The sequence below is a fragment of the Vanessa atalanta genome, chromosome 28 (assembly GCF_905147765.1).
Source record: "Vanessa atalanta chromosome 28, ilVanAtal1.2, whole genome shotgun sequence".
Classification (NCBI taxonomy): Eukaryota; Metazoa; Arthropoda; class Insecta; order Lepidoptera; family Nymphalidae; genus Vanessa; species Vanessa atalanta.
The window spans coordinates 4575301-4596154 of NC_061898.1; the positions used below are offsets into that span (position 1 = coordinate 4575301).

General features: G+C 36.4%; 1 protein-coding gene and 1 non-coding gene across 3 annotated transcripts; one reads left to right on the forward strand and one right to left on the reverse strand.

Moving 5' to 3' along the window:
- The first annotated feature begins 3778 nt into the window (after positions 1 to 3778).
- Positions 3779 to 20564, forward strand: LOC125074861 (phenoloxidase-activating factor 2-like). Of its 2 annotated transcripts, none has more exons than XM_047686317.1 (9): positions 3779 to 3950; positions 9794 to 9914; positions 11326 to 11434; positions 11821 to 11917; positions 13457 to 13566; positions 14325 to 14548; positions 17042 to 17226; positions 18254 to 18418; positions 20384 to 20564. In XM_047686317.1, exons 1-9 carry the CDS (start codon positions 3930 to 3932, stop codon positions 20537 to 20539), a joined length of 1188 nt encoding a protein of 395 aa, XP_047542273.1. In that variant the 5' UTR covers positions 3779 to 3929; the 3' UTR covers positions 20540 to 20564. The 2 variants fall into 2 exon arrangements, with proteins under 2 accessions (XP_047542273.1, XP_047542274.1); XM_047686318.1 differs by having other exon boundaries at positions 13460 to 13566.
- Positions 19761 to 19842, reverse strand: Trnal-aag. Its single transcript has one exon. It is a non-coding gene; the product is annotated as a tRNA-Leu (tRNA).
- Positions 20565 to 20854: the final 290 nt, after the last annotated feature.

A 20854-nucleotide genomic window follows, 5' to 3' on the forward strand; every position in this document is an offset into this window, starting at 1 on the left:
AGTCCTCATAAATGAATGAGTTCTGAGGTATTTTTCTTTTAGACTTGCTTGTTGACTTCCAGGCAGGGTATATAACATATATTTGGCTAACATTCGGTTTCGGTTTAAAGACATTTATTTCTCATAAAGAATTACTTAAAAAATTACTCAAAAACATTACTGTATAAAACGTTGAAAAAGAGTAACTACTGAGTTCCTTGCCGGTTCTTCTCGGTAGAATTTACATTCCGAACCGGTGGTAGCTTCATTTAATATAGAGTGCTTGTAAAAGCCTATTCGAATAAAGTATATTTTGATTTTGAGCCGGCTAAAGTCTAGCTTGTCTCTTCGGTGTGATTAACTACTAGCTTCTATTGGAAGGTCGTAGAATAGATATTGAAGCTCCGCATACCGCTACTACATGAGTTACATGCATGCATGAATCAAAATGAGGTGCGTGTGATTGAATGGGCGGCTATAACTCTTCCAAAACCCTACCACGACTGACATTACTCGGATCCAGCGTTGGGATGTAGGCCAACACGCCAACATGCCAAGGTGACCATAAAACTTTACAAGATGATTGCCGAAATTATTGGCCAACGCGAAGAGTCGACTTATGACACGCAGGCAACCAGAACTAAGCAACTAGAATATAAAGGCTATATTACCTGAGCCTCTTATCTTTCCTGCCGTTAAAGGCATCGATGTCAGCAAATACTGCTGATCGTACGCGATACAAACATTGCATACTATTTTGAATCTTTCCGAAGTCATGTATTTAGTCAAATTCGCTGAACGTCTCAACATTTTAACTTATGACAGTTCATTATCAGGCTCTTTTTGTGTCAATTGTTTTAGCTTCAAAAAAGTCTGATGAAAGGAGGTTTAATGCAAAGAGGTGACAATTATTTATAGTGTAAAAACTGCACCCCTTCAAAAAAATACCGTCCTGTTTAATATTTTATCTATTAACAAAACTTGATTCGTCGAATAGTTTATCCTGTTTTGGTTTTATTGTTTTATAAAATGTATAATAATATTTATATCGGTTATATTATTAACATAATATAACCAGCAGTGCGATTCTGTAACAATGTTGATTATTGACTTACGGTGATGCGCCAGTTTGATGCGTGTTTTCGTATCCTATAATATTATAATTATTAAAGTCAAGATACATGTAATTAATATCTGTCAGTTGCATTCTTGATGAATTTCATAATATTTTGTTGGTATATAACTAAAACTTGATTAATTTTTATTTTAAATGTTTTAGTAAATTATTATCGATATACATATACTTTTATTTTATGTAATAGGTAGGAGGACGGACAAATGTACCACCTGATGACAAATGGTCCCCACCGCCCATAGACATTGGCGTAACAAATATTAACCATTCCTTACATCGCCGCTGCGCCACCAAACTTGGGAACTCAGTGTTCTACTGATAGCGTAATGTAACGCCTGCAGATCCTTGGCAAAGTATTCTTCTTTACTTCTCTTGTGGTATTAATAGTCTCTTAATTACAATGTTGTAAATATAATTTGACGCATCTATGCATATATTTGTTAAAAACATCCTGCACGTCTCGAGCAACAAGATTATAAACAGGAAGGAAATAAATTAATTAAACATGTACGTACTAGCTTCTAGCCGAGATGGCCCAGTGGTTAGAACGCGTGCTTCTTAACCGATGATTTCTCATGATAGAGGAAGCCTTAACCCAGCAGTGGGAAATTTACAAGTCGTAACTATACTAAGTATTATAAAATGAGGTAAATGTGGAAAAACAAATCGCGTTATTGAAGGTAAATTTTCTATTATGGATGAGTAATATCTATAATTAAAATCAACGACTTAAAATACGCTTACGAAAACCAGTTATAAATAAATAATAAATCATACCCGTGCTAAGTGTGAAGTGGGGGGGGGGCATCCTTGTTTTAATTATATGCCAAAATTAAACGATGGCATTTCGAAGAAAATTTATTAACGTAGATTTTCCTTATATATATTTATATCAGGATAAATTAACAATAATAAATTTCCCAACGTCTTAATTTTATGACGTTGTCTAATATTTCCTCATTGCCAGAGAGAGGAGAATGACGTCATTTTTATCAGCTGTCATAAAAATTGTATATCAATACTGTTGGAAAGCGACATCTGCGTCACGTCACAAATATACCCTTTAAAAAAAAAAAAGGCGGGAGTTTTTGGCGGCAGATGTTAATATTGATGGTTATTTGTGTTGTAGATTATTTTTTTTTTTCTTTTGTGATAGATTTATTGTTGTCGTAAATTATAGGACATTCAACATCTACCCGCAAACGGCAGTGTGGGAACAAGACATTCGTAGATAATGTCGAAATATCGAGCTCCACCAAATAAAAATAAAAAAACATGGTAAATATCCCGTTTTAAATACTTAAAGGACATTGTTGTAGAAGTTAGCCTATTTGTTTTTTTTCTTTTAGTAATTCCTACTTCTGGTTCTAAAAATACTAATAACTCTCTAACACTTCTTACGCTCAAACCTCACGCTTAAACCGCTGAATTAGATGAACTTTGTTACGGAGATACTTCGAGTCCCGGAGCATGACGTAGGCTAATTTTTTAATTGACCCCTTGACGTAACAAAAAGGAGGACGATGCTTTGTGTGCTAAAGTTATTTTTTTATAAACTACGCGCGTGTAAAATCGCTGGATTAACTAGTATACCTATAAATGTCTATACTTGTAACGCACGTATATAAAAAAGTAATTACTATAATCATAATAAGTTAGCAAATACCTAAATTAAATTATTTTAAACAAGAGCACGAAAAAAAACAGATTGTAGTAAGGGTGAGTGAGCATGTGTAACTACAGGCACAAGGGACGTAACACCTTAGCTTAAAAAAATGGTGACGTATTGTCTATGGAAGGAATGTTTAATATTACTTAAATTTGTTACAGCTTATTAAACGACTTCCGTGGTCGAGTAGTGTGTACACCGGTTTTCATGGGTACGCCACACCGAGGTCCCGGTTTCGATTCCCGGCCGAGTCGATGTAGAAAGTTTATTAGTTTACTATGTTACTTCTGATTTTCCATAACACAAATGCTTTAGTTACTTAAATTGGGATCAGAGTAATGCATGTGATGTTGTCCAGTATATTTACAGCACCAATGTCTATGTGTGTGTATGTAATGTATATATATGTATACGTAGTACTATTGGCAATATCGTAGGCGATATGGATTTTAAGAAATTCGAGATAAATATTCGTAATGATAATAATATGACTGTTGATGTTCCTCTTTATTCAATAATAATCACACTGAATGGCGACTAGATACTATTTGTTATTTGTATATATCAGTATATTTGTATGTATTTATGTATGACTTAATGTATAAATGTATTTATGTACCTAGCTATATGTATGTAGTAGTTTATGTATGTATTATATTATTTGTATCTATGTATCTAGTCCATTTTACACCACCTACCATCTCTCTGTTGGCTACTACTCCATATCACCTCGGTTGTCTGGAAGAAATCGCTTTAAAGCGATAAGACCGCCGGTTGTACCATCTTTTCTTTATATATACTTACTATAAGGCTAATCTGTTTAATTTGTGGTGTACAATAAAGTTTTTAAATAAATAAATAAATAAAATAAAAATAATTATTGCGATGCAATCTTTGATTAGATATTAACTTGTATATTTACAAAACAATAACATTTATTAGAAAACGGTTAATTCAATGATTCATTTAATTAAACATTTAATTCCTCTCAGCCAGTTATGCAGAAGCGCTCGCGATGCGCGGACGTGCGTTGACGTATTATTTCTTGTTTACATAGTTTACACATTCTGTGCGCGCGTGATTCTGAGGAAAAACAAGTTAATAAATCGTTGAGTTTTTTATATTATAAGTTGTTTTAAATATCAAATGCAAAAAGGACCGTTAAAGGTAAACAATTTTTTTTTTTTTTCTATAATATCATGCATGATTTATTTTATGGTCGTAGTATTTCACGGCCTTGAACTTCAAAAAAAAACAACAATTATTTAAATATACTTTTGTAATATGTTTGAATCATCAGTCAAGTCTTAATGGAGAGGTTCTAAAGAAGATGGTCATTAAGCGTTTTGGGGGCCAATTCTTAGACCATCAGTGTTGCGCTCCAGAATATTGTTTAAAAAGCAATGTTTTCAGGACGTAGAACACTGACTGGGCGCTTGGGTTCAATGCGGAACTGAGACTCATATTTTATACACCAGTTCGAATACCGTACACCTGTTTATGTAAACAAGTATCCTAGTTATCTATAAATAAGGGATTATTCAATTTACGAAGACTTAAATGTGATCGGCATATTTTTATTTGTAATATTCTGGCAGACGAATTTGCCACTTGGACCAAAATGGGATTTCGTAACAAATATTAAGTAACCCTTTCGTTGTAGATGCTCCAGCAACCGTGAGAACTACAATGGTATTTCCCTTGTACGTGTCGTTACACTAGCACAGTCACCATTCAAACCGCAACACAACAAAACTAAATTTGTACTTACTTAAGAAACCAGTTGCTATAGTAACTGACCTTACTGGTGTGCGTTCGGTGTTGTCTGTCTGTCTGTCTAGAATATCTGATAAGTGTCTACCTACCCAAATGCAAATGACAGTCCACCTACCGATTTCATAAAAAAATCCCCATGCCAATGAAAAATTGTCATTACCAATGAACTTTTTAGCCTTATGTCCTAATTTTTCCAGTATAAGGCTCCTAGCCGTCAAGGGGCCAACACTGCCCAATAATCCGGCACTGGTTAGGGGAGAAAACACGTATAAATTTAAGGCATACAATATAAGTAAATGTTTTAATTGTATCGCGTTTGTGGTTTTATATTATTTGAAATGGACGAACGGATGGTAAGTGGTCACCACCCGGTGCCCTTGTAATTGTTAATATTGACCATTTCTTATATATTATGTATCTTGTGACCGTAATTACATGAGTCACTGTCTGACCTTTGAAGTTATTCACTGGTATTTGTAAACATTATATGTCGAGATTAAACCGAAATGTCTCAGCGGTTGGAACACGTGAATCTTAACCGATGATTGCGAGTTCAGACCCGGGCAATCACTACAGATTTTGATATTGAGTTTATAATACAATTCGTGTATTTTTGCGGAAAGTCCTCTAAATGATAAGAAGATAAATTCAGAGCCGGATTATCTGTTAAGCATTGAAGGTACCTGCCTAGGGCCCCGCATCGACAAGGGGCCCTAGACCGATCAAAATTTTGGAAATCGTTTAAGCCAAATATTTTTCCTATTTATATAGAGTTATTGCTTATCTTCGTAACATAGTAAAAAATAGAGTAAAGGGGACCAGAGAAACAATATATTGCCTAGGGGTAAGTGGTTAATTAGACCTCTATCTCATGTTTATATGACATATAAACATATCGATTATATATATGTCATCGATCGTACTCGTAATATATTATACCGCCAAACAGCCAAATCTGAGATGTGATGAGTAAGCCAGTGTACTCATCACATCTCAGAACTCATGGTTACTGGTGCAGGTGTTATTTTAGGTATGGTTTGGTCTCTATCATAAAAAAAAAACAAACCCTGAGACTGAACCCAGGACCTCAAGACTTGTAAACTAGCCAAGAGACCAACAAGGCAGTTAACCTGCCAGTCTACAGTCTTGAGAATAAACTACGATAGTATAATTGTTCTATATCAACCGGTTTAGTGGTCTTTGCTAAATCCGGAAAAAAAGACATCACGAATGAAACCTGTTCATGAGATTTGCATTATAAGAAATATTAAAACACATTTATAATAGTTCTGATAATTTTAATGACGTCATTAATTAAATGTCACGCGAGATGGCCGACTGGTGTCATTCAAGACCACTCGCGACGCGTCCTGGCTTCGCTTTTGTACAATTTATTAATAAAATTAGCTTAGCAAGATAACATAATTAGATTAGATTATGTTTATTTACATTAATTAACAACATTTAAGAGTAAAGAACCGAGATGACCTAGTGGTTAGAACGCGTGCATCTTAACCGATGATTTCGGGTTCAAACCCCGCAAGCACCACTGAATATTCATGTGCTTAATTTGTGTTTATAATTCATCTCGTGCTCGACGGTGAAGGAAAACATCGTGAGGAAACCTGCATGTGTCTAATTTCAACGAAATTCTGTCACATCTGTATTCCACCAACCCGCACTCGAGCAGCGTGGTGGAATATAATATAGGAGGCCTTAGCCCAGCAGTGGGAAATTTACAGGCTGCTAATGTAATATGTAAAAAAAAAGAGTAATTAAATGTCCCTTTGAGCAGAAGATTCTGGAGGTCGTTTTACGGTTGAGTCCACACTTGTGTCAGAATTTCATGGAAATTAGAAGCATGTAGGTTTGATCACGATGTTTTCCTTCACATACATAAATTATAAACACAATTTAAGCACGAACATCGGTCAAGATGCACGCGAAACCAACCATGGCTTAAGCTTAAAAATATACCTCCAAAAAAATTCATCAGCTAGATTACGAGTTGTCACACAAAACCTCCTCAATTTGTCCTTAAATATATTTCTTGGGGAAAACAACAGTATACGCTAATATATCCGCCTTGTAATCGTGATTATGCCTGAGGCCCGTGACCCCTTCTGGTAAAGAAGGTGCCGCACGTGACGATACAGCTTTATTGTTCAAGAATTTCGCTATTAATTACATAGTGGATTATTTTGATTATTTACCTTGCTATTCGAAAAATGAGGAATATATTGTGAGTAAGGTCTTGAGTATGAATGTGGATGGATATAGAGGAAGGGGACGACCAATGAAAAGATGGATGGATTGTGTGAAAGATGATATGGCTGGAGAGAATGTCAGTTGTGAGATGACGTCAGATAGGGAAGTATGGAAGAAGACATGCTGCGCCGACCCCAAGTAAATTGGGATAAGGGCAGGAGGATGATGACGTTGCTACTCGTTTCATCCCGACTTCGTTCGGGTGTAATAATTGAGAATGGGAATAATTGTAAATACCGTTAGATTATATATACCTCGCGAGATTGTGAACTGTCGAATGATTTTGAACCGTAACATGCTGCTTACAATTCAACGCATTACTTTTAGGTAGATTATAATCTACCGAAGATAATTAAAGTTAAATTATAAATACTCTAATCTAACCTAACCGAAATATCATAAACTATCAAAATTTTTTATATTTTATTTTTAGTTCACAATATTTCGGCAGTTTACAATCTCGCGAGATAGATTATAATATACATAGTCATACATATATTGTGTACTCTATCGCAGAGTCATTACGGTTCAGCCGTTTAAGAGTTCAGTGACGCACATACGTACTAAAGAATTATTTATTTAAATATATGACGCATAAAATATACCATTATCCTCCTTGACATCATCATAAGCGGTTACAGGTCTTGTGGGCATCGTCAGGATTGAATTTGAGCACAAAACAAAGTATAAACTCTTTCATACAACTTAAATTAAAGTTTCATAATCTTTAATCACTTCACGACATGGTGCCCATAGACATTAGCGCTCATAGTAATATTAATCATTCCTTACGTAATGCGCCACCAACCTTGGGAGCTAAGGTGTTATGTCCCTTGTGCCTGTAACACTGGCTCACTCACCCGTCAAACGGGAACACTACGTTACCAAGTATTGCTTGGCGGCATATATGATACCACCAAGTAAAATTTAAACATTAAATTGTATCTGTGATATTCATATTTTTTTTATGGCATTGGTTGGCGGACGAGCATATGGGCCACCTGATGGTAAGTTGTCACCACCGCCCATAGACAAAGGCGCTGTAAGAAATATTAACCATTCCTTACATCAATGCACCACCAACCTTGGGGACTAAGATGTTATGTCCCTTGTGCCTCTGATTACACTGGCTCACTCACCCTTCTAACTGGAACACAACAATACAGAGTACTGTTATTTGGCGGTAGAATATCTGATGAGTGGGTGGTATCTACCCAGACGGGCCTGCACAAAGCCCTACCACCAAGTCATCAGATAAGGTTGATTTAGAAATTAAATTAAATGGTCCGAATCATCGCGCGGCAATTTTTATATATCCTATTTTCCCGCGCTTTCGCGATGTGTGTCACTCGAGATGACAGATGCATAAATACACAGATAATAAATTTTCATTTAAAATATAAATCGAATAATAATTAATATGTTATTATAGATCTGTGATATAATAGCATTTCGTATTTCTTAATATTAAACAATCCCCATTAAATATTATGATGTTAAAAGTGCCTCCTGAAAATTTTACTCATATTATTTTGCTGGTTTGCGATTAAGAATCGTAAACGACTATGCACGATTTTTTTTAAAAAACAAGACATATCTATGACCTCGTGCTTAAAATGAAAAGGATTGCAGTAGTTTCTATCCCTTTCATTTTAAGCATAAATATTTTAATATTAAATGATGTGAGAAATTATATTTAAAATATATAGCAATAAAGTTCATTTTTCTAATGTGTTCCGTATTTTTGAACACTTAGAACCAACCATATTTATGGCGGTTTGACTGAAACGATCTATATGACATTTTAAACGTCTCGACCTTTTGAGCGAGTATATTGTTGACAACAATAAGGAAACTGTTTGTACCGATATTGACTTTTTTGTTGCGTCTATTTATTTGAATACCCTGAGCGTCTCTAATTATTTGACGCTGACTGTATACCACAGATCCATCGCACGTTTCCTCCGATATCATTTTATAGTATAAAACAAACTAGCTTACCGCTGTCTGTCCCTATGTATGCTTAGATCTTTAATACTAAACAACGGATTTTGATGCGGTTTTTTTAATATATAGATTGATTCACGAGGAAGGTTTATATGTATAATACATGCACAATATAGTAGAGAAACACTGATAATTTTAGAGGTTTTTAAATCGATGTCGCAAATAAACACATTTTTTACGCTTACATTGCAAATGCTGGCTCAACCCAACGAGATAGGTCTTAAAAAAAGTCCGCGATAGTATATATCATCTCTTAGGGTTAATACGAGACAGGCATTCGAATAATTTGTACCTACGAACGATTTTTTGCAACTCATAATTTGTAATCAGTGATATATTTTATATATTCTGTATTAAGAAGTATTTATTTTCGATTCGTTAGAACATACTCGTATATTGTAATTGCTCGGCCAATATTCGCGATTTATATATAATTTTTTTTTTTAGAATTGCGTCATTAGTTTCCTAGATCAACCCCTACATATAAACAAATTTTACCTCTATGTCATATTAATATAAAGTCCATTCCAACCATAACAGGAAAAAAGACAAATAAACAACATTTGACAGCAAATTGACGCAGTATCATTGGTAGAGAGCTTGATTAGTCTATGATATTCACTATGGATTTGCGAAAATGACGATTTGAACGTCGACGTAACTGTTATCGAAATTTTGAAAGTAAAATTAAAGTGGACATAAGTAGTTAAGTGCAATAGTGTTGTATTATAAACAAATATATATTAATCATAAACTCTCAGTAAAGCACAATATAGCCGAGTTATTAGCAAATCACATAAAATAAGTAAATCTAAGACTTGTTTATCTTTTTTCGTACTTCCATTGGAATAGTCTGTAGATTTTTATACATAATATTTTATCAGTTCCTGATCAATTAGCAACACCTCGTAATGATTACGTATAATTAGTATTAAACAGTTTTTATTTTTTTATTTCAGATGCATATTTACAGAACACTTTTGACAGCTGTCGGAATAGTTTTGACATATGGCGTTACGGTACTAGCCGAAGAAGATATTAAGGGGGATGACCTTGAAGCTCTCATACATGACATATTTGGTAAATTATTATGTTTATTAAACAAACTAAGCTGCATCTTCTGGCTAGGCAACAAACCGACATCTTCCTAGTTATTAATATAATTTCGTGCAAGTCTAAGATAGATCCGATCGAAACCTATCTACAATTATAGATCGTTAAAAAATAATGATATTTTATTTGACAACATGTATCCGCAAAATTCGTATAATCGGGATATTTCTATATAAAATCCATGAAATTCAATGACATGACAGTTCAACGGGCGGCCATGTTTGACGTTTACGGGTGCGTTTAGAAAGTGTGTTACGGTAGTTAGTATTTTGTATAGTATAACATTTGTTTAGCCTTATTTATTTCACTCGACGCCGGGTTTTCATCTAGTTTATTAATATAATAGGACAAAGGGTATCCTTATAAGTTCACTTCGTCCTTGTCCAACAATCCGTTTATCTGTCTCTCTGTCAAAACAACAACACAATTTCTCAGGAAAGCGTAGACGTGAAAAGTTCAAATTAATACCAAACACTAAGGTCTGTGGTTACTTGGAGCTGTACTCTGAATGCGCAGGTCTGACTTGTACTAATCAGGTATTTTTATAGTATGTACAGGACGGCCAAATGGGCCACGTGATGGTACGTGGTCACCACGGCCCATAGACATAGCCGCTGTTAGAAATAAGAACCATTCATTGCATCACCACTGCACTACCTTGGAGCTAAAATTTTATGTCCTTCATACCTGTAGTTACACTGGCTAACTCCCCTTTCCAACTGTACCATAACAATAATATTTAATTTAGTTTCGAACCTAACGAGAGAGATTTACTCAAAGCCTTACTTAGCCTTGCCAAGAAATTATAAATATTTAAGCACGAGAAATTGCATTGATCCAGCAACTTTCGTTTAAGATACGAGGTACTCTCAAACCCCCTTTTTTCATACAGTGGATATCACTTGGTGGCTTTGTGCAAGCCCGTCTGGGTAGGTTGGTACCAGTTGTGGGACCACCCACTCATCAGATATTCTCCCGCCAAACAGTAGTATTCAGCATTGCTGTGTTCCGGTTTTAAGGGTGAGTGAGCCAGTGTAACTACGGGCGCAAGGGACATAACTCAGTTCCCGAGGATGGTGGGGCATTGGTGATATAAGGAGTGGTTGATATTTCTTACAGCGCCATTGTCTATGGGCGGTAGTGACCACTTCCTATCAGGTGACCTATTTGCTCGTCCGCCTACCGATAACATAAAAAAAAAATCCTGAGAAAGCTTAGGGCCTATGTGGGGGCGAACTGAATTATGCGGCATTCGAACGCATTAGAATTACTTGGATGGCCGTTTTCAGCACGGATCGTTGAGGCTGCGACATCGTATCGGTATAACGGCTACTGCCGTGCTGTAAGAATCCTGCTATTTTATAATAAACGTTTTCAGGTGAACCCTGTAGTTTACAGAACGACGTTATTGGTTCTTGTGTGAAATACTATCTCTGTAATGAAAATGGCACCGTCGTGACTGATGGCAAAGCCGTCTTAGAATCTCGGTAAGAACTTAAAAATATTTGTGTATCCCATTCCAATATTCCCATTCCAATATTTAAACTACAACATGAAAAAAGCCAAAAAAACAACAATTGACGGCAATTTTGAGAGCATGATTAATCTACGATATTCACTATGGATTTGAGAAAAAATGGCGTTTCGAACGTCGACGAAACCGTTATCGATATTTTGGAAGTAAAATGAAAGTGGACATAAGTGGTTACTACAGGTGTCACACTGGCTCACTCACCCTTCAAAGCGCACAACAATGTGACGTATTGGAGCTTGGCCATCGAACACATGATGAGTTGGACCTAATTAGAAAGGGCAAAATTCTAAAGTTACTCATTAAATTGAAGTTCTAATCTTAAATTTTCTACGTTTTCAGGAACATGCGGGGCACCTGTTCCAACTTCTTAGATGTTTGTTGTTTATATGAAAACATGAACCCTTCAATTAATAATAATAATCAAATAACTCAAGAGGTAAGTTTATTTTCAAGCGGAAACACTTTATGAATTTATCGTTTATGTACATATATTTATTTAATCTTTGCTAAAGAGTTTTAGCTGATCTTACTCGATAGAATCTACATTCCAAGCCGATGTCTGCTTTATATCAGTACTAAATAATATAATACAGAGTGGGCTACAAAAAAGGGATGACTGAAAGACGATAGGCTATTTGACAATGCGATAAATAAAGTGTCAATTATTGTAATCAGTATATATTATGAGTTTAGTTAGAAATGGCTGTTTATTAACGAAAGTTGAAAATACTAATTAATTTATTCAAAAATCTATAAATAAAAATGCATTTTTTTAATGTTTTGTCACGTGACACAAAACGCTCCTAATTGGTCGGGCTTATAACGACGTCACTTGCTTATTAACCTCGTTTGCCTACTGTATGTCGATCATATGTGCCACAGATTAAAATACAGGCAAGTGACGTCACCGACCCCAGCGCGCCATATTGTCAAAGTAGCGTTTTCGCGCGCTATTTAAATATGGAATTTTTATTTAGATATTTTTCAGCAAATATGTACTAAAATTAAAAAAAAAAAAACAACTTTTACTGAGTTCCTTAACCTCTACTAAATAATATAAAATGCATTTTAAAAACCAGTCAAATAGCCTATTGCATGTGGCGGAGAGAGATGAGAGTGCTGAGAGGAATGTGTGGTGTTACGCGAATGGATAGAGTAAGGAATGAGTACATAAGAGGAAGTTTGAAAGTGGCACCGGTAACCGAGAAGCTATCTGAAAACCGGCTGTCTTGCTATGGGCATGTTATGCGGAGGAATGAGGACCATGTTGTGAGAATGGTTTTGAGAATGGATGGATATAGAGGTAGGGGACGACCCAAGAAACGATGGATGGATTGTGTGAAAGACGATATGGTTAGAAAGAATGTTACTTGTGAGATGGCGTCCGACAGAGAAGTATGGAAGAAGACGTGCTGCACCGACCCCGAGTAAAATTGGGATAAGAGCAGGAGGATGATGATATGAACAAATAATAATAATATATCTGTTTGTTGCTTTTTCACGGTCAAACTAGAAAACTTAAATTGATGATATGTGGTATGAAGTGAGCTAGAACCCCAAGCAAGGGTGTAGGACATACTTTTTATATCTAAAACTGGTTGGTAAATCTCTCTTTCAACTTGGCTTATTAATAAACATGACATAATAACATTGATAAATATGGAATATTACTCTGTACAGGTTTACATTCATGATAAAAAGCGTTGACTTATTATTTTTTTATTTTTAGGCAAGATATATGTATATATATACATTTAATTATAATTTAAAAGAGAGAATCTACTAAGTTTCTTGCTTAAGTTGCTTGCTACTCGGTAGAACCTACTTTCCGAATCGGTATCTTTATATTTAATTCAATTCCTGTAACAATGTTTCAAAAGTCCCTTTATGAGTCTACTTGAATAAAGAGTATTTTGATTTCGATTTAAGCATCCCTTACAGCGTACCTTACACGATTTCATTGTTATTATTTCAGAAGAAGAGCTGTGGTTGGCGAAATCATAAAGGTTTGGGCGTACAGCCAAGTAACCTCAAGGAAGACGAAACAAAAATAGGCGAGTTTCCCTGGATGGCGGTTGTTTTAAGGTAAATAATGTCACCACGCTGAAGGGTGGGTACCGCCATTACCGTCTTTACCATAGGGCACATGGAGCACGTGCCCAGGGCCGCCATCTTGAGAGGGCCCCGAAGAACCGACAATTTACCAAATTAAACCATAAAATATCTAGCAAAAGGGCCCCAAATTCATGGGTGCCCAAGGGTACAAACACAGCTTGAGACGGCTCTGGGTACCGCCGGTTTTTTAGAAGGTATCACGGTGTCTGGAACTAGTTGATATCGGCAGCGGAAAGTCCCACTTCATGTAGGTGAGAGGGCGTTTTTCCAGCGATAATCATACAAAATATACTTTATTCAAGTAGGCTTTTACAAGCCCTTTTGAATCGTCATTTAACAAACTATATTAAGTAAAGCCACCACCGGTTCGGAATGAATACTCTACCGAGAAGAACCGGCAAAAAAAAAATCAGTAGTCTTTTTCAACATCTAAATATACAGTCGTGTTATACAGGTCTACGATAGACCGGATCGAAACCTATCCACAATCGAGACATTTCGATAAAATTCAATGAAATGACAGTTCGACGGGCGGCCATGTTTGACGTTTACGGGTGCGTTCAGAGAGTGCGTTCCAATTGAATATTATCGTGCAGGGATACGGTAAACTCGATGAAAACTTATCCACAATAAATTATAGAGCAACTTTTTTGATTTAAAAAATATAAAATCGTATTTGTTTACTTTTATACCTAGATATATTTCATCTAGTTTATGATTATTTTCAGAAAAGAATCGAGCCATACGAAGAGCGATACAAACATTCGGAACATATACATCGGCGGTGGGTCCATCATTCACCCAAGCGTGGTGCTGACAGCAGCTCACGTTGTTTCCGGTCCTGAGCTGTTCATCCGCGCTGGAGAATGGGACACGCAGTCAAATAACGAGCTGTATCCCTTGCAGGATAGGCATATCAGCGAAATTGTTATTCACGACGAGTTTAATAGTCGTGAGTTGAATTTGTATTTATAATGTGCTTTTATGACTCAAAATCAGAATATTTAAGTATACATACATATTCCTACGTATGGTTTAACTTTTATCGAATTTCGTATTATTTTTCACTACCGAAAGTACTCTATTGTTAAATATTTGTTGACGAACTAATTACGTCGTTCGCAGCCGAAGACTTAAAAAAAAAACGAAAGTACTTTAAAAGTGAATTTATTTTAATTCACAAACTTATCTTACAAATATTAATACTAATTTAATTAGACTACTTCATGTGTTGAGGTTGTAACACAGAATGCCCTCAGAACCAATTATTATATTATTTATATTAATACTTTTCTTAATTCTAAGAGACACAGAAATTATAAAGAGAGATCGGTGTGGTCCGTTGTTGGGCGGCGTGGTGTTGCGCAAGGGTTGCTGGTAGCGGGCCGTCGTCGGTGGTCTCGGCGAACGCGATGTCCTAATGTACCTCCATAGGGTGGTCGCATACCTAACAAGCTGTTGCTATTTATATGAATGTCATATAATAAATAATAATAATTAATAAATATTCCATAACATCACATACATTACTCTGACTCCAATGTAAGTAGCTAAAGCACTTGTGTTATGGAAAATCAGACGTAACGACGGTACCGCAAACACCCAGCCCCTTTTTATATATTCATGGAAAGCGCGCCTAGTGCGCGCCTTCCCCCTCATCCTCCACGCGGGAATGTGGCGAACTCCCCCGAGTCCGCCACTGGAGGCTGGGCGTCAACGAAGCTGACGCCCTGCGGCGGATAAGATGGTAGGCTCCGCCGCTGACCGCCGGTGTAAAACACCTGGGAGGCTCGAGTAGCGAGCCCTCCCACTCCCTCCTAGCCAACGAGGCCACTCACAAGGTCCGCCCTGACGCCGATCAGGGACGTACCAGGAGCAGCCCCGCGGCATCCCTCCCGCCAGTCTTAGCCGTGGCCGACGAGCAAGCTCAAGCCAGCCCCGTTGCCCAGGGTACACCACGAGGAGGTGACTGACATGTACCCCACAAACACCCAGACCCAAGACAACATAGAAAATTAATAATTTTTTTCTACATCGACTCGGAGTGGCGTACTCATGAAAACCGGTGTCCACACTACTCGACCACGGAGGTCGTCAATACAATAATATAGTCGTTCGAAAGTAGCATTTGCATTAGCATTAGCAGCCTGGAAATTTTCCCACTGCTGGGCTAAGGCCTCCTCTCCCTTTGCGGAGAAAGTTTGGAGCATATTCCACCACGCTGCTCCAATGCGGGTTGGTAGAATACACATGTGGCAGAATATCGTTGAAATTAGACACATGCAGGTTTCCTCACGATGTTTTCCTTCACCGCCGAGCACGAGATGAATTATAAACACAAATTAAACACATGAAAATTCAGTGGTGCTTGCCTGTGTTTGAACCCGAAATCATCGGTTAAGATGCACGCGTTCTAACCACTGGGTCATCTCGGCTCACAAAGTAAGACGTAGTTCGAAAGTAAACGTGTTTTAATACGGGCGCGATCAATATTGCATACGAGGACAATGTCACACTGGATGAAGTACGAAGGAGATTGATCGGTATTCGGTTAGATCAAGACAACGCCATTGTTTAAACTTTGAAAAACAGATTAATAGGACATGATACTTTTTTAGTCCATCACCTAAAACATAAATTTAATAAATAACTATTTTCATTCGAATTTTTGTAATTCTTAGCTTGTTTCATCTTATAACTTTGAATTAAAGTATGAGTGTGTTAAGGAAGAGCGACTTCTTCTGGCACGGGAGCTCATGGCACTCAAAAGAAGAAGTCAACCTTTGTGATGTTATTGTACTCTGTTGGTTATTGATGAAATAAACATTATTATTATTATTATTATTAATTGAATAGTGTAACCGGTTCGAAAGTGCTTCGAAGAAGTTGTCTTGAATAATTTTTTTTCTGGTTTTTTTATGTTATGCTGTATTTACTCTTAGTCGTCTCACGCACACTGATACATCTGTGCATGAACTCATAATGATTATAATTTAACGTGGAGGTTCGCGCATTATATACGGCTGTAGTTAATTCAGCTTTCCGTTCTTATGAGAAAATTTCGCAGACATTTTTAACTTTGCCGTTTCATAGATTCAAGTCATTTGTAAAATATACATTGGTAAAGAAGGCATATTATTCGATACAAGATTATATTGATGATAAAAAAGCATGCAGTTAATGCTTGTTGACTTCCAGGCAGGAGACATAACATACATATATAATTGTATTTAACTAACAAGACTATATTCTTAGATGTTGAAAAAGCGTAACTACTGATTTTCTTGCCGGATCTTCTCGGTAGAATCTACATTCCGAACCGGTGGTGGTAGCTTTAAATGACGATTCAAAAGTGCTTGTAAAAGCCTACTCGAATAAAGTATATTTTGATTTGACTATATGACTTTTTTTATCAAAAATGATTTGCTTTTATTATTTATTTAAGGTAACTTGTTCAACGACATCGCTCTCATATTCCTGACGAAGCCACTAGAATTGGCGCCCAACGTGGGACTCGTTTGTTTGCCGGCACAGAATGTACCAGTGCAAGAAGGCGTGAGATGCATATCAACAGGTTGGGGCAAAGACAAATATGGAAAAAATAGCCCTTTCCGAGTTGTTATGAAGAAAGTAAGCATCGCCGGTATTTTTAATCTATGCTTAATAATATTTGGTTTCTTGCCGCAGATAGTCAATTCAAGTTCGGCAGTTCTTGTTATTTTTATACAAAATAGAACTACTAAATTAGACACATGCTACTTTACTATACTTTACTAGCTTTCTTTCACCACCTAACACTAAATGAATTATAAAGATAAACATAAATTAAGCACATGAAATTTCAGTACTGCTTGCCTGGATTTAAACCGGCAATCATCGTGTAGATGTACGCGTTCTAACCATTTGGCTATCTCGGCTCAATTTGGATAACTTATCTTTAATTTAAATAAAAACGTCTCGACAGTGGTGTAATGGAATGGGCTATTTAAAAAATGGCGGTAAATAGAAAAGCTAAGGTCCTCTATAATTCGTGCGTCTGCGTCCTTGCGTGTTTGTATTGAGGACCTGTATAAAGAGCATCCGCAACTCGTCGTGTTGCGAGCGAGTGCGACTGGTTTCTCTGAATCTGTTGAGCGCAACCAGGACGTTGAGTCCCAGCCCCAAGTCGGGCGCCAGAAATACACACTCGCTCCATGCACGCGTGAGAGCTACAGCGAACTCCTTAAAAATCACTACTTGAATAGAATTGCACGCCCATTATGTATTAAGCACTATAAGAGCATTGGATCACAGCCTTCTTGCTCACTGTCAAATTATATATAACTGTTCAAGGACATTAAGATGATTCCTTAGACAATTTTTTATTTTTAACCAGTTATATACCTGACACGGAAACATTTTTATTAAACGACTATACAAAAAACAGGTGTAATGTTTTCAGTGTTCATGTATGTATGTATGTATGTATATATGTATGTATGTATGTATGTATGTATGTATGTATGTATGTATGTATGCAAGCGAGTTTCTTTTTGCCATTATAACTTTTAAATGCCTGAACAGATTTAGATGTATAGGGCATCGTTAGAATCCTTAAATCATGGCAATGGTTATTAATTAATTAATTTACTAAAGTTTGTTTATTCCTTGTTAACAGGTGGAAGTACCGACAATAAATAATGAGATATGTCAATCAGCGTTGCGCTCGACCCGTTTGGGTAGATTCTTCCAACTGCACTCCTCCTTTATGTGCGCTGGTGGGGAGGAGGATGTAGATACCTGTCAAGGGGACGGCGGCTCGCCCCTCGTGTGTCCAATTGGTGTAAGTTAAAAATTGCAATGCTAAAATCTGTTTTTATATATATATATTATAATCTACCATTCACCAAAATATTGAAAAACTATACACAAGTACTCATTATAGTAGCGGCACGCTATGATGGCCGTTTTGACGTTTGCCCGCTTTTGAAGTTTCGTATTTAATAAATAACTACATCAAAGGAGCAAATTGTTGTTCTTTATTGTCAATAGTGACGTGCAGTTAGTCATAAAATTTATCGAATGTGATTTCTAAACTACAAATATTATGGTACCGCGAAGATAACTTTTAACTATTAAATTAATAAAGGACGATTATGAAATAGACGTGAAAATAGATAATATTTTAGAAAATGAACTTATAATTAATGTGAGTGACGATAGCAGTGAGAGTGAAAGCAGCAGTATGGACGACTCCGATTAAATATAGCCACTAGTATAATGTTTTTGGTTTCTTTTTTTGTATCAATTTATTTCTTGTATGTAATGTGTTTATAAAGTTATTCATTCTAATTTCAATTTTTGATTTAAATTGATTTCGTTCGACTTTTTTAATCAGATACTACTTGCAACAAACTTCTAGAAAATGACAAAAACATTAAAATCATGCAACTGACTATAAAATTCTATCTCTTATGTCAACTAAAGATGGCCGCCTCGCCGCTCGCGTGTCATAAATTGTCTTAAATCAAATCAAATTAAAATATAATTTATTCAAGTAGGCTTTTACAAGCACTTTTGAATCGTCATTTAAGAAACTATTTAAAGTAAAGCTACCACCGGTTTCGGAATGTCGATTCTACCGAGAAGAACCGGCAAGAAACTCAGTAGTTACTCTTTTTCAACATCTAAAAATACAGTCGTGTTAGTTAAATACAATTATATATGTATGTTATGTCTCCTGCCTGGAAGTCAACGAGCATTAACTCCACGCTTTTTTATCTTTCGATATAATCTTGTGCCACGTCGTCTGTCCGGTGACGTCACTTCCCCGGCCACGTCACTCAGTTTTCGTTCAACAATAATATATATAAATATAAGTTTAAGATGTTAAGTTGAATAAAATTTAAAATAATAAATAACGAATAATAGCTTTCCCAGATACCCTGAGAGGGTTAAGTGCAAGCTCGTATGGGTACCACGCATCATATACTTCTACTAAACTAAAGCGTTATTCCAGTGTTCCAGTTTAAAGGGAACACAGGGGACACATTTATGTTATGAGCATTGGTGAGATGAGGAATGAGTAATATTTTTTACAGCATTAATGTCTATGGGTGGTGGTGGCTTACCATCAGGTGGTACCTACATAAATGACAAAAATATACAGTTAAATCTAAAATTAATGGCAGCGGTGGGATTCGAACCCACGCCTCCGAAGAGACTGGTGCCTTAAACCAGCGCCTTAGACCGCTCGGCCACGCTACCGATGGAAAGCTTTCATTAAAATATAGAAGGTTTTTTAGTGTCTATGTAAATATAAGCGAAATACCACTGACTGACTCATGAGATCTCCGTAACCTTAACTCCGACTGACTTGAAATTAAACATAATCTTAATTTGGGGTCACGTGAGATATGCGTAATTGCGTATTATTTTTATGATATCGTTAGGTGGATGAGCAAATGGGTCACCTGATGGTAAGTGGTCACCACCGCCCATAGACATTGGCGCTGTAAGAAATATTAACTATTCCTTGCTTCACCAATGCGCCACCAACCTTGGGAACTAAGATGTTATGTCCACCCACAAATCAAATCAAATCGGATCACAACAATACTGAGTACTGTTGTTTGGCGGAATATCTGATGAGTGGGTGGTACCTACCCAGACGGGCTTCCACAAAGCCCTAACACCAAGTTAAACTCCAACGCACTAATGAGGCTTCACACAAGATTGGAGAAATCAAAAATATCTCCATAAATAATTACAAAAATTAAATATTTAAGCCATCAAATTTTGTTTCCAGAATGATCGCTACATCCAGAATGGTATAGTCGCCTGGGGAATCAGCTGTGGGTTGAAGGACACGCCTGGCGCTTACACCAACGTCACCAACTTCAGGTCATGGATCGATAATCATGTCATAGCCAAAGGATACGACCCTGCAGTATATACTTATTGAATATAAAATAAATTATAAAAAATAATGAAGACTTTTATTGAATTTCGGACATTAAATTCGTTCTTTTATTGGGCAACCTTTTTTGCTCTGGGCCCTCAACTAGAGAGGGCCCACGATAGAGATTTATATAAATCGGAGTTAACAATTTTAATATAATATGTTGAGATAAATTGATATAGTGAAATTATAATCATATGATTACTTACTTAATAATTATTCTATTAATTAATTTGTAAAGTTATAATTAGGGCCCTCCAGTCTGTTGCTCCAGGGCTTTCATTTCTTTGTTGCTCAAGGCCTCAAGGCTTTTAAATC